Below are 14,356 nucleotides of genomic sequence, written 5' to 3' on the forward strand. Positions count from 1 at the left end.
ACTGAAGGAATACTTCATTCTTATCTACTTTCTTTTCTGGTTTACAGCTCCTGGTATCCCATGTGCGGTTTACAATAGCCATCAACACTAAAGCCCGAGAACAGCTTATCTGTGAATATGGCCTTTTTGACAAGGTGAGAGAGCCTTGATTTCATAAGTTTGGACCTCAAGGAAGTGGCTTTCACATAGTTCTTTCAATGACTTTTCTCCATAAAATAAATAAAATTAAATTAAAAAAATTAAAAAATTCCTTCCAGTAGCACCTTAGAGACCAACTAAGTTTGTTATTGGTATGAGCTTTCGTGTGCATGTACACCTCTTCAGATACACTGAAACAGAAGTCACCAGACCCTTATATATAGTGAGAGAGTGGGGAGGGGTATCACTAAGGAGGGGGTGGGAATGGGTGATTGACTGATAGGTGTGGTAAACCTGTTGACTGTTAACAACTGCAATTGGTCTTACAGGAAAAAGCAAGAGATGAGGTGGCTTTATCATGTATAATGAGATAAGATAAAGCTATTTTTAGCCATCTCACCCCTTCCTTTTTCCTGTAAGATCAATATTTTATTCAACAGTAAGCTCCACTATATTTTGTGGATTTTACTCTGAAATACAGTACAAGTTGTAAAGGGGCTTCTTATCAGTAAAGAGATGCCCATGTTGAAGCAGATATGAGCAGCTAAAATAGCAAGGCCGAATAGCAAGGCCAGACAACATGCAGCTGACACAATGCTGGCAGAAGAGAAAACACAGAACTCAAAATAGAGGCTTGGAATTATTACAAAACTAGAGCAGACTGTAAAATAATCAAGTAAACCCAGGCCAAGGCACCAAAGAGAAAAACCCACAAGGTCGGACCTAAAGAAAACCCCCCTCACAAGCCCTCTAACCATAGCTGTCAACCTTCCCTTTCTTTGTGGGAAATTCCCTTATTCCAGTGCCGTTTCCCGCTGCTTCCTGCTGCTATCCCAGATTGTTAGATATCCCGTAGACTGTCCCCGGGACAGGTGAGGCTGCTGATCCCTTATTTTCAAATCTGAAAGTTGACAGCTTGTGCCTCAAACGGCCATGCCTTTTACATGAAGGAAAATCTCCCCAAAGTAATTTTATTTGGACTCAAGCTAATTGCATAATTTCCAGTCTCCAGTTACTGTAACACTTGGCTTCTTTAAAACAAGCGAACATATACCATTATGAATACTGATTTGTAGTTAAGCAGTTAATCTGTAGAGTGACATTTTATGCTGGTTCTATTCAGGACTAGCATGACTGACTTAGGTTCATTAATTTAAGTGGGTCTACTCTGAGTAGGTCTAGCATTGGATATAACCTATTCCAGTGTCTTTCATATTATGTTTACCATCCACTTAGCTGGCAGGTTTCTTATTCTGTAAAGGGAACAATAAATACAATTTTTACACAATGACTATGTAAAGGAAAGCACACGTCCTTATTTCTTGCTTGGCCTGACAAGGTTGTATGCATTCTTTGGAGGACTTGGAAGTGGTCAACGGCCATGCCTTGGGCATGTGTGTCCGTCAAGGAGGTTTACAATGGCACTAATCCCACTCCATGTGGATCCATGTGCACTATGTCATGGCTGCGTGATGCAGGTATCAAAACTTCACTCCAGTGTGGCCTAGGCCCTCATCTCCAAATCCCCTTGTACAGTAAGATCCTCCCCATTGTTAAGAACACTCATATTTAAGGCTATGGGACACAGGAGCCAACTCTTAGGGGCCAAGGTCCTTTTGCCCCCCCCAATAAAAGATTTGAGGGGGCTGCCCCCTCCCCAAGTTGATGGGTATTGCCATTCAAATGGTGTGTGTGTGCAATATCATGTGATCAATTACCTGTCCCCACATGTTTTATTCAAGTTGGCCCCTCTTCTATGGAGCCTCCATTCCTTAATGCTCTCTGCCACTTGTTTTGGGTGCCAAAGGCCAATGCCACCGGAGGAGGAGGGCTTGCGCAGATACTCCAGCGAGCAATGAAGCACCTCACCTACAGTTCCCTGTGCTTCCCTGAAGAAATCAAGGCAAGAGGCATGGAAAGCACGGAGGACATTCCATACTACTTTTATCGGGATGATGGTCTCAAAGTGTGGGAGGCCATAAAGAGGTAGGAGATGGTCTGAAATAAAGTTTATTTTGTCATACTGAGAACCAGGAAATCTAACTGAGACCTTGGAAGTGTGAATCCCCAGTCCTCGATGAACTTTTGGTCTCGTTGATACCGAATCTTCCCTGTTAGTTTGTCCAATTCTGCATAATCATTTCTTTTCTGTTTTCTGCAGCTTTGTGACAGATGTTGTGGACCTCTATTACGATAGCGAAGAGATGGTTTCTGAAGACGTGGAACTCCAGGCCTTTGTGAAGGACGTCTATGTTTATGGGTTGAGAGGAACCAAGGCTTCAGGTGAGACCTGCTAGCCAGATTCTCTGTCCTGTGGCATTGCTGGCTAATGAACAGAAATGCATTCCTCCTTTGATCTGAAGCTGAGTTAGAGATGTAAAAATTCCAGCAAATGAATCCATTCTTCTCCTGGAATAAATGGAAATCTGGAAGACAATCTGAAATGTATGCAATGCTTTCTTATCACCCCATTCAAAAGTTACAGAAAATAAGATATTAATAACAAAAGAATAGGCAGGACAAGCATCAAAATTACTGTTAGCACAAGCGTTTCTCAATATATCATATATGTGCTCTGAACTTCACTTGTAAAAGAAATATGAGCATTGCCATAATTGATAAAGTATCTGCTAATCTCTTGAAAAAAATATCGAAAATTCATTAATTGTGTTCTACCATTTACTTGCATTAGGGACATTTTTATCGATCCCTATTCTAGCCACTATAATAATGTGTGATAAAAGTTAACATAAATAATTTGGGCTTTTTAAAAAAAGTGAATAAAAACATTTTAAGATCCAAGTCAAATTGATATATTGTTGATATCAATCCAGATCTTTCTTTCTGCATTCAAATTTTATTTATTAATCAGGTTGAAAGCAGCATAGGGTTGGACACTATCAATGAATTTAGTGCAAAACATTTAAAAAATAGGAAAATTTCCATTATCTGGTAGGCTGGTTTACATGTATTATTTTGTAATAAATTAGCTTAATCATAGTTGTTCTCAGGGTCCAGGTAAGTTCATATGGAGAAAGGTGGTCCTTGAGGCATTGCAGTCCTGAGCCGTTTAAGGCTTATAGGTCAAAACAAGCATTTGAATTGGGCCTGGGAGTTAATTGGCAGCCAGTGCAGTTGGACCAGGATTCTTGCCCCAATGAGCAACCTGGCAACTAGCTGAAGCTTCCGAACTGTGTTCCGAGGCAGCCCTATGTATAGCACATCTCAGTAATCCAGCCTAGAGGTTACCAGAGCATAGACAACAGAAGTTAGGCTGTCCCTGTTCAGATAGGGGGGCAGCTGGGCTACCAGCCAAAGCTGATGAAAAGCAATCTGCACCACTGAGGCCACCTGAGGCTCAAGCAACAGAAAAGGATCCATAAGTAGCCCCAACCTTTGTAGCTGCTCCTTCAGAAGGAGTATAACCTAGGACCCTCGTACTTATGGGACCGCCTCTCCTGGTATGTCCCACAGAGGACCCTAAGGAGCATGAATAATAATAGCTTGAAGGTCCCGGGCCCTAAGGAAGCCAGACTATCCTCCACCAGGGCCAGGGCTTTTACAGTGATGGCTCCGACCTGGTGGAACGCTCTGTCCCATGAGACTAGGGCCCTGCAGGACTTGATCTCCTTCTGCAGGGCTTGTAAGACAGAGCTGTTCCGCCTGGCCTTCAATTGGAATTAGCCTGATCCTCTCTTCCCTTTCCCCTTTCCTCTTCTATGAAGACACCCTTTCTGGGACCCCACATTTGAATTCTTCCCTGTTCCCCTTGCTGGCCCTAGTAGGACCAACTTGGCCAGTTAGCCCTGGTGATCATTTGATGTCTACTGACTGGGTTTTTTGTTTCCCCCCAAAATGACGCCTGAATTTTTGAATTTTATTGATATTGATGCTGCATTTTATGTTGTATTTTATGTTGTTTTATACTGTTTTTAAGTTGCATTTTAATCAATGTTTTATATTTGCTGTTAGCCGCCCTGAGCCCAGTTTTTAAATCGGGAAGGGCAGGGTATAAATAAAAATTTATTATTTATTTATTGTCAAGAGCAGACAAGCTCCCCTTTCATCTGGTCTCATCTCATCGGACAGAGAAAAATAAATGTTGTGTTTCCAGGTGGAGGAGCATTCAGAAAAGTTCCACAGCCTTCCTTTAGTTTATTAATTATTAATATTACTACTACTACTCTTATTAATTTAACTCTTTCTTCTTTCAGGATTTCCTAAGACAATAAAGACACGCCAGAAGCTGTCAGAATATCTTACCATAGTGATCTTTACAGCATCTGCACAACATGCAGCAGTAAATTTTGGTCAGGTACAGTTTATCTGGAAGAAATTCTGTCCTTGAAGTGGGTTTACACACCAGTCCAGACAGTCTGATAAAGAAATATCAATGATGAGAATGGTGGGGTCACCTGAGTGCCTGTTAAAAGGCATAGAGCAGCCTAACCAAATTTTTGTCTTCCAGGTGATTTGGACGTGGGTAGCTCTGCAGTCTAAACCACTGAGCCTAGGGCTTGCCAATCGGAAGGTTGGCAGTTCGAATCCCCGTGACGGGGTGAGCTCCCGTTGCTCAGCCCTAGCTCCTGACCACCTTGCAGTTTGAAAGCACATCAAAGTGCAAGTAGATAAATAGGTACCACTCCGGTGGGAAGGTAAACGGCATTTCCGTGCGCTGCTCTGGTTCGCCAGAAGCGGCTTAGTCATGCTGGCCACACGACCCGGAAGCTGTCTGCAGACAATCGCTGGCTCCCTCGGCCTATAGAGTGAGATGAGTGCCGCAACCCCAGAGTCGTCCACGACTGGACCTAACGGTCATGGGTACCTTTACCTTTAATAGCAGTTCTGTCCCCAAACATCTGGCAAGCACAAGTCTTGAGAAAGCTAGGAATGGAGTAAAGGAAACAAAACAGCACTTTTGTGACCATCCTATCCTAAAAACACATCAACAGTGTCTTTTTTTTAAAAAAAGAAGTCTTCTTTCGTAATGCCTGAAACCTATTCACCAACACTACCAGTCAAGTTTCTAGCAGTGAAGTTGAAAGACGTTCCCTTTTCAAGCCCGGCCTGAGCTTCAACTTGAATTGAAGGAGGTTGGGCGGGGAGGGATCCTGCTAGCAGTTAGCCCTGGTGTCAGCTTCAAGAAAAGCACCAGCAAGGGCGTCTGAGTGCTGAAAGCCAGCTTTATTTCCCAGCCTAGCAACTTTGCTGCTTGGTGGACACTTTGGCTTGGCATGGGCTTGGCCAATGAAACGCTTAAATCATAGCTGAAGAGGTTCACACTGAATGTTAAGATCAGTAAGCCATAGTTAAAGCTGTGTTCAAATGGAATAGTAAGTCACAGGCTGTTAATTCACTTTTATTTAAACCACAGCTTAACATGATATGTGAACCAGGTCAGAGGCATACCAGACTGAGGAGGAGAGAAAACAAAACAAAAGGGAGGAAGGAGGGATTGCAGTAGATTAGAGATAATCCGATTGCAGTTTCACCAGAGAATAAAGGGAAGACTTTGGAAATGCTCAGAACTGAGATGTGGTGAGGGCAGAGGAGGGCCAAAGTTTGCACATCTGTGAAGTACAGGAAACCACGGTATTTGTAACAGCTAACATAACAGTTTTGAGAAGATGAGAAATGAGGATGACTGCCACCATCAACATGCATGTTTCTGCACCCATCACCTTGAAATATACTCAGAGTCCTGTAGTGATTTCATGCTCTTTATTGCAGCTTGTAAAACAGTGATTGAATTTCCCCCCAAACCTCAGGCTTTTATATACATTATTTACACAATGAGTTGTGTAAATTGGCTGATTCTCCTTCCCTCCTGATTGGTCTTCTCCTGCAGGCCAATCAGTTGTTGCATTCTACGATTCTACCAACCTAATAGGCTGGTTAACTTCCTCCTGGAGCCTGATTGGTGTTTTCCTGCAAGCCAATCAGTTGTTGCATTCTAGGATCCTACCTGCCTATTGTTCTAGGATCCAAGCTTAGTATGTAACACACCTGTTTATATTTTGGAAAATACCTTACATATTGATTGGTACATCATGTTATATAGTGCAGTTCACGTAGAGTTCTGTTTTAGGTATCTGCGCTTTATGCTTTTCTTTTGATGCATAAAATCAGCTCACCATGTGAACTGAAACTGCTGTGAAAGGGCAGGTTGCCGAATCGCAATTCTCAATTGATGCTAAACTTGTTATTCTCTTGGAGGTTACCCATTTTCTCTTTAGGCATTATTTCCCCTAAAGATAATCTGCTAATCTGGGGCATTATTTTGAGCTATTTAGGCTAGTGGCTGCTGCCGGCTCTTTACATTGGTGGGACACAGGATAGCTAATGATAGGTAGTTGGCTGCAGTTCTGAGCACACTTCTATAAAATAAAGTTCCACTGGACGCAGTGGGAGTTACTTCTGAGTAAATGCATAGGGTTGTGTTGTAGTCACAGCTAAGTCACATTTCAGCAGTATGCCTGCTCGTTACAGATTGTGTCAGTACATCCTTCCAATAGAAAAACCATCGTAAACAGTTATTTTACCACACAAAGTCCAATCCAAAGCAGGTTTAGTCAGCCCTACTGAATACATAGGACTTGCTCCAAAGAAAGCGTATTAGACATTAGGGTTTTCTACTCCCTGCTCCCTCCACTGCCTTTAACACCAGCCTGACCTTAAAGAGTAAGTCACAGGGGCGGGGGGCGGGGGGCGGAAATGGGCAAAAACCAGTGCCCCGTTCCAGACTCTGGACTAAATTTCATGACTTATGACTTCTTATATTAGCTCATCCTGCATTAACAAAGAGGAAGTGGAAATGAGAATCCTGTCTCCTCCTTCTAGCTGCAGCCCTCAAAAACATGTTCCAATGTGGGATTATGCTACATGGGACTGAAGCTCCAATGAAAAACCCTTTTTGTATAAACAGGAGTGTCTTCCAGCCACACAAGCACCCTTTATGATTCATAGAGATTCCTATATCTTACTGGCTCTGTCCTGTTATTTCCCAGTATGACTGGTGTTCCTGGATTCCTAACGCCCCTCCAACGATGCGTCGCCCACCCCCTACAGAAAAGGGGAGCGTCACCATTGAGTATATTGTTGAGAGTTTACCGGACAGAGGGCGCTCCTGTTGGCATCTTGGTGCTGTTTGGGCCTTGAGTCAGTTTCAAGAGAATGAAGTAAGTGAAACTTCTAAGATATTCCCCTCGTATATCTCGGTCATAATGCATGAGGCCAAAGCTGCAGGTCAGTGCTTAGCTTGGAAATCCATGTTTTTCCATAGTGCTTTCAGAGCATTTTGATGAGTTGTCAAAAATTTGGGGCCTGTTAACATTTCCCGTAAACACACTTCTGGACAGCTCTTAACTGCAGGAACTGAAAGATGCTTTAGTTTTTGCCACTCCCTATGGGGGTGGTGCTGTGGGTTAAACCACAGAGCCTAGGGCTTGCCGATCAAAAGGTCGGCGGTTCGAATCCCTGCAACAGGGTGAGCTCCCGTTGCTCGGTCCCTGCTCCTGCCAACCTAGCAGTTCGAAAGCACATCAAAGTGCAAGTAGATAAATAGGTACTGCTCCGGCGGGAAGGTAAACGGCGTTTCCGTGCGCTGCTCTGGTTTGCCAGAAGTGGCTTAGTCATGTTGGCCACATGACCCGGAAGCTGTACGCCGGCTCCCTCAGCCAATAAAGCGAGATGTGCGCCGCAACCCCAGAATCGGTCATGACTGGAAATACTTTATTGTCACTCGTACAACTTGTATACAGTGAGATTACACAAGCACCCCCCACTCAGCTCTCTTAGTCTTAATTCCCCTCGTTTACTGACGCACACCCGCCAAACCCGAAAGTCAGTTGCCCTGTTGTTATCTTTTCATTCAGCAGCCTAACAGCCAACGGATAGAAGCTGTTCTTTACCCTGTTGGTGCGACTAATATTTAATACTAAATAGATTAAATATATTATATTAAATATATAATTAATATTTAAATATCATATTTGCTCACTAGACGAGGAAGGGTCTATTTTTGCAGTGTCTCAAAATTAGCTGCATTATTTCTTTTAGACATTTCCCAACAGATACGTTTTGTGACTTCTTCTCCAACTAGGTGTTTCTGGGGATGTATCCAGATGAACATTTCATAGAGAAGCCAGTGAAAGAGGCCATGAGGAAATTCCGCAAGAATCTTGATGAAATTACCAGTTGCATTGCTGAGCGGAACAGGAACAAAAAACTCCCCTACTATTATCTTTCCCCGGATCAAATACCTAACAGTGTGGCTGTTTGAATTAGCCTTTTCAAAGGCATGAAAAGGCAGTGAACCGGAGTGAGAATCGTGGCAAATTATCTGCAAGCAAATCAGCTGGCTTCAAACCAAATTGGGTCTTAATTTGTACTAGATACTATTGTAGTTTTAAGTTTTCTTTGAATATCTATCCCTCATATATAATTAGTTGATACCGTGTTACTGTTTGATAATAATTTTTATAATTGTCAGGAAATACAAAACCTTAAGGAACATTTTTTACCTTAAAAACAGAACCTTTACCAATGGAGAAACTCTATTCCACACATTTGTTTCTTATTTGTGGTCAGAACACCTCTGTTTTGGAAGCTGTTACCCCGTTTTCAGTAAGTTTTTGTTTTTAGGAACCGAGTGAATGTATGATTTCCATAAGGAACGTTTGTTGGCTGGTCTGGTTGTTTTTACAGGACCTCACCAGCAATTTAAAAATTGCTTTTGTTGGGGTTCAGAACAACAGATGAAGACATTAAGGATGGTCTGGGGGACATGGAACTGGGGAAGATTGAAGCCAAAGGAGTGTCTGAGCAGAAGCTTGACCCTACCTCAGATTTCCATGCCACCCAAGGACCCACAATATTATCTGAGGCAGAAGGACGAGTAGCAACCTAAGTTGCTCCCTTCATTTGCCATCAGAAAGAAGAACCCCAGATCATCACACACACACACACACACACACACCCACACACACCCAGCAGTGTTGTGCTTCCTTTAAGGGAGCGGGAGCTGCAAGAGTCCAGTTGGAGGTTGACCTTTGTAAGGTGAGCAGGCTGGACTTGGGAGTTTTCAGCAGATTTTGAGCTGAGCTCTGCTTGCTTTGGATATGCACACAGGCTTTCGAATGGGGTCAGTCACGTTTTTAACGACCCCCTTCAAATGCTTGTGACATTCCTGGTTGTCGTTTTTATAATGATAAGAATACTTACATTTTTCATACATGCCCAGTTTGGGGGGGGGTCTACCAATTACCTAGCAGGAAACAAGGTCTCATTATCTCCCCAAGTCAGAAGAGTGGTACTATTGGTCCTTGACCAACCACAATATAATATATAAATACCAGCTTTCGTTGGAAGGTTGTGTGAAAGATTTTACACCTTCCTTTTATATACATTATTTACACAATGAGTCCTGTCTGATTGGCTGATTCTGCTTCTGTCCTGGAGCCTGATTGGTCATCTCCTGCAGGCCAATCAGTTGTTGCATTCTATGATCCTACCAGCCTAATAGGCTGATTAACTTCCTCCTGGAGCCTGATTGGTCTTTTCCTGCAAGCCAATCAGTTGTTGCATTCTAGGGTCCTACTTGCCTATTGTTCTAGGATCCAAGCTTAGTACATAACACACCTATTAAGTTGTGGGTGGACCAACCACAATATAATATATAAATACCAGCTTTCATTGGAAGGCTGTGTGAAAGATTTTACAGCTTCCTTAAGCACTTTGTTGAACTGCTTCTGTGATTCCTTAACATGTAAACAAAAATCCTTCCTTACATGTTCAATGGATAAAGTGGATTATTATGTCCCCACTTTCCTGTTTGTTTGGTTCTGAAGTATTTAAAATAATGTAAAAACAATGTCATTCTTATTCGGCATGCAAAAGCTTTGTGTTTTTAAAAAGACGAGGTAGCTGGTCCTGAAATGCACTTATTTACTAAATTGGGAAAAGATTGATAAAATATCAGAGCAGCCCAAGCCCTGGCCTAATAGTGACAGCCCGGCACAGAGTACTGCACACACAGCCCCTGCCAGTCATGCCAGCTAGGGCAGAAAGGGCAGGCAAAACATTGGAGCTGGCCTAGCAATGGGACCCAATGCTATCCAGGGGTAGATCCTGAGCTGGATCAGCCCCCGCCCCCCCAGAAATACCATTTTGGGGCTGCCTGTGCGCTGCTGTCACTGGCAGAAAGCCTATACTGGTGGTTACTGCCTCCTGCTCACACTTTTGAGCTGGTTGAAGAGAGAGCTTTATGCCAGTGGAGTAATGCGAATGTCTATCCGTGGGCAGAGGCTGGTGGAGGGAGACAGGGCGGATTAGGAGTTTGAATCTGAATTAAATTATTCTGCTGGAAACCCACTAATTCTAGTTGACATACTGTTGTATAATGCAACGGTGATACGAAATTCGAATCTTTGCGAAGTGCATAGATTTAGTTAGTGCATTGCGCATTGCCTGCATGTCTGCTTGGAAGTAAAACGCATCACAGCCTGTGACTCCCTCCTTTGGCAATCTACCCAATGGTTGCCATCAATTTGATTTGAAGTAATTTTTTAATGAAATGATTTTAAAATGTTGTCTTATTTTATTGTTGTTAACCGCCCTGAGCCCGGCTTCGGCTGGGGAGGGCGGGATATAAATAACAATTTATTATTATTATTATTATTATTAAGCTCAACTGGTTTTATTCCAACTTAAATTCACATAGGATTGCAGTCTAAATTGTTTTACATGAAAATTATGCAGGGTTTTGATAGTGTGAGAGATGAGCACCACTTCCTATTTTTCAGATAACTAAAAGCTCATCAGTTTTCTGTTCACCACAGTGACTACATAGTGCTGACTGCAAAAATCATAAGAACTTTTGCTTATCCAACGACTTCCTCTTCCAAGATATCATAGTTTCAGTTCCACAATTGCTAAAATAAGATCACTAATCTATTTCAAGCCTTCTTAGCAGGTCCCAATTCCATTGCAATCTTGTTGCTCAAATTCATTTTTATCACAATTATCCTCTTTTTCAAAATTTGAGTAATTTGGGGTCCCCCCCCCAAAACCTGGTTAATCAACTTCTATAGTATATTAAATAACACTGAGATTTCAATATTTCACCAGGTGCTTCATGCTTCCTTTGCTATCGTTAGAACACAGTCCTTCACAAACGAACCATGGTAAGGAAGGCATTAGGATTTTCTTTGGAACATTTCCAATAGGTAGTGCTCACTGCCATCGCTGTGAATTGACCAGCAATGGATCTCCTATTTTGGTATGGGAACGCAGGCAAACAGGCAAAATGTAATGTAGTAAACCAACATTTAAGCACTTTCAGCCTAAAACCACATCCCTTCAAGTGCAGGAAAGGAAGGCAACCCCAGCCCACAAGTTCCCCAGAAGCTGAGCAGCTGAGCAGAGCTCTGAGCAGCCCTTGGAGGTGACACCATCTTCAAAAGAACAAGGGCAATTGTGGTGGGAGCTGGTTGGTTAAAGTCCTTCAGGAGAAAGATTCTCTCTTCCTCTGTTTTGTATTTTAAAAGGAGACTAGTTGTCTGAAAATAGCGTCTCTCTCCAGGATCCATTTCCGGACTTTGTCCGGGCTCCACCGTTTGAGGATATTAAACTCCGGTAGGGTGTATCTAACCAGGATCTCAGATAAGTTTTGGCGCCAAGTGGTGTTCTTTTGAAAAGATACAAAGGCTTGTTTGGCCAATAAGGTGTTTGAAGTGTTTGCAAGGTTGATGTAAAATCGTAGGAATCTTAAGTGGGCCCTGGCAGACACAGAGGGTAAACCAACCTCCACCCTCAAGAAAGCTGCTGGGGTTCCTTGAGGAAGGCCTAGAATCCTCTTGAGATAGTAGTTTTGCAAAATTTCAAGCCGTTCCAACAGCCTCTGGTTCCACCCCCAGAGTTCTATCCCATATAACATCTGGGGAATAGCTTTCCCAACAAAAGCTCTTAATGCCGGGATCACCAATTGTCCTCCCCTGGTATGGAAGAAACTAAGCAAAACACCAATTGTTCTTCGTGTTAGGATGGTTACAGCCTTAAAGTGGGCTAGCCAGCTAGATGTAGCCTGGAATGTAACACCCAGATATTTTAAAAAAGGGCACTGTTCAATCACATGTTCATCTAAAGACCATCTAAAGGTGTGGCGAGCTCTAGTGAACACCACAATTTTTGTTTTGTCATGGTTTATCTTTAGTGAATTATGGGAACAGTAGGCTGCGATCCCCTCCAGCATGCTGCGTAAGCCTCTTCGGGTGAGTGCCATTAAAACCATGTCATCGGCATATAGCAAAATATTCAGGCGTTTACCTTCAAGGGCTGGAGCCGATGACTTGTACTTTGCCATGTACTGAACAATGTCGTTTATATAAAAGTTAAAAAGAAATGGGGCTAGCAGGCATCCCTGTTTGACCCCTTTCCCCAATGGCAGTGGGTCCGTAAGAGTTCCCGATGACCCAAAGAGGATCTCATACATTACATGTTGTATTGTCCCATCTATTCGGCCTTCAGGGATGCGATGTTACAAACTATTCCCAAATCAATAGTCAACTCTGAGGACCAAGTAAAGTTTTTACTGGTGGACGCTGATCCACGGATTTCTCACGTGGTAGCGGTCTTTGTGGTGAAGGCTATGAAAACTAGGGTATGGTTCCTGGATGAAACGGTGAGGTCCCTCCCATTGCTCTCCTAACCTGTTGTTGTATCTTCTTCCCTGAATGGTGGGGTTTATTGGGTAGTTTCCTTGCTGGGACAGCATGGCATGAATTTTAGCTTACTTTTATAATCTTTTTGTTTATCTTTTAATAATGTTTTATGGTATTTTGTGTAAAGGCATGGACCTCACAAATTTAATAAATTTGTTGTTGTTGAAAATAGCGATGAGCTCAGCATGTTTCCAAGACCACATCCCCCCCCCAATATACAGTGGTGCCTCGCAAGACGAAATTAATCGGTTCCGCGAGTCTCTTCGTCTTGCGGTTTTTTCATCTTGTGAAGCACGGCTATTAGCGGCTATTAGCGGCTTAGCGGCTTTAAGAAAAAGGAAACAAACTTGCAAGAACTCGCAAGACGTTTCGTCTTGCGAAGCAAGCCCATAGGGAAATTCGTCTTGCGGAACGACTCAAAAAACGCAAAACCCTTTCGTCTAGCGAGTTTTTCGTCTTGCGAGGCATTCGTCTTGCGGGGCACCACTGTATTTTATGCTTGATATTGTTAAGGCTTTAAGGTGTTTTTAAAAATAGCAAAGTGGTTTATAAATGATATTAAATAAACAAACAGCATTTTATTCCTGTGCTGGTGTGACTTTTCACTCTTTTCGTAGCTTGTATAAAACTGTTTGGGCCTGCCTCATGCCATTTTCCAGTATGGTCTATATCCATTCCAGCTGAAATGGATTTTTTAAAGGCTTAAAACAATACTCAAAGGGTATCAAATTCCTTTCCTTTACCCTGATCACCTGTGCAGCAAACCAGAAGAATCTGAGTGGCTTTCCCACCCATCCTTTTCCCATGCATGCCTCGTCCTTGACCTCTCCCAGTCCTTCCCATACTCCTAGCCCTTTTCCTCCCAGTAATAATATCCCGAGACCCATCACACTCCATTCCCTCTGCATCCCTTGACTTCTTTGGCAGAAGGATTCTAGCTGCTCTGCATGGTGAGTAGAAAGCCTTTTGTTTTTTGTGGCAAAGGGGGTTTGTGCGTGGTCTACCTAGAGATTATCTTGCGGCTGGTTACAACCCCCCAGGAGTCAATTTGGGAGCAGTACCCACAAAAAAATTTCACAAAATTCCAGCAGGCCCCTGGTCCCTGCTCCTACTCTAGTCATTTCTCTAGCAATTTATTGACGATAGCAATTTTGTTTTTGTTTTTTTTAAAAAAGATATTTATTGAAAATTTTTAGAATTACAAAAAAGAACAAAGCCTGAAAAAAGAAAAAAGAAACCACATCAAACAATACAAATTCAAAAAACCAAAATACACCACAAACACTCAAAAACAAATCCATCATTCTCAAATCCTCAACTGTCATTACCTTCTTTCTTTGACCTCCTCCTCCTCCCTTTTTTTGTATCCTAGTTGTTAATTGTCGCAGCAAATCCTTTCCATATTTCATAATATTCTGTCATTATATTACCTTAATCTATTTTAATCTTATCTTACTATAAAAAACCTTAAAGCTTAAAACTTAAATCTTATTTTTGCC

At 42.4% G+C, this 14,356-nt stretch overlaps 1 protein-coding gene across 2 annotated transcripts in view; it reads left to right on the forward strand.

Annotated features, from left to right (window-relative positions):
- Positions 1 to 11,351, forward strand: part of ALOX5 (arachidonate 5-lipoxygenase) — a 37,875-nt gene extending 26,524 nt beyond the window's left edge. The window contains exons 9-15 of one of the 2 annotated variants that reach the window (XR_013988920.1): positions 48 to 134; positions 1,946 to 2,124; positions 2,300 to 2,421; positions 4,353 to 4,453; positions 7,146 to 7,316; positions 8,240 to 9,507; positions 9,839 to 11,351. Coding sequence is in view for 1 of the 2 variants with exons in the window: in XM_081014802.1 (XP_080870928.1) it covers positions 48 to 134; positions 1,946 to 2,124; positions 2,300 to 2,421; positions 4,353 to 4,453; positions 7,146 to 7,316; positions 8,240 to 8,419 (840 nt within the window). In the remaining variant the exon portion in view is untranslated. Of the gene's footprint in view, positions 1 to 47; positions 135 to 1,945; positions 2,125 to 2,299; positions 2,422 to 4,352; positions 4,454 to 7,145; positions 7,317 to 8,239 lie in introns of both variants that reach the window. The other variant, XM_081014802.1, reaches the window with a different exon arrangement.
- Positions 11,352 to 14,356: the final 3,005 nt, after the last annotated feature.

The sequence above is a fragment of the Podarcis pityusensis genome (assembly GCF_964106645.2).
Source record: "Podarcis pityusensis genome assembly, chromosome: 7".
NCBI classification, from domain to species: domain Eukaryota; kingdom Metazoa; phylum Chordata; class Lepidosauria; order Squamata; family Lacertidae; genus Podarcis; species Podarcis pityusensis.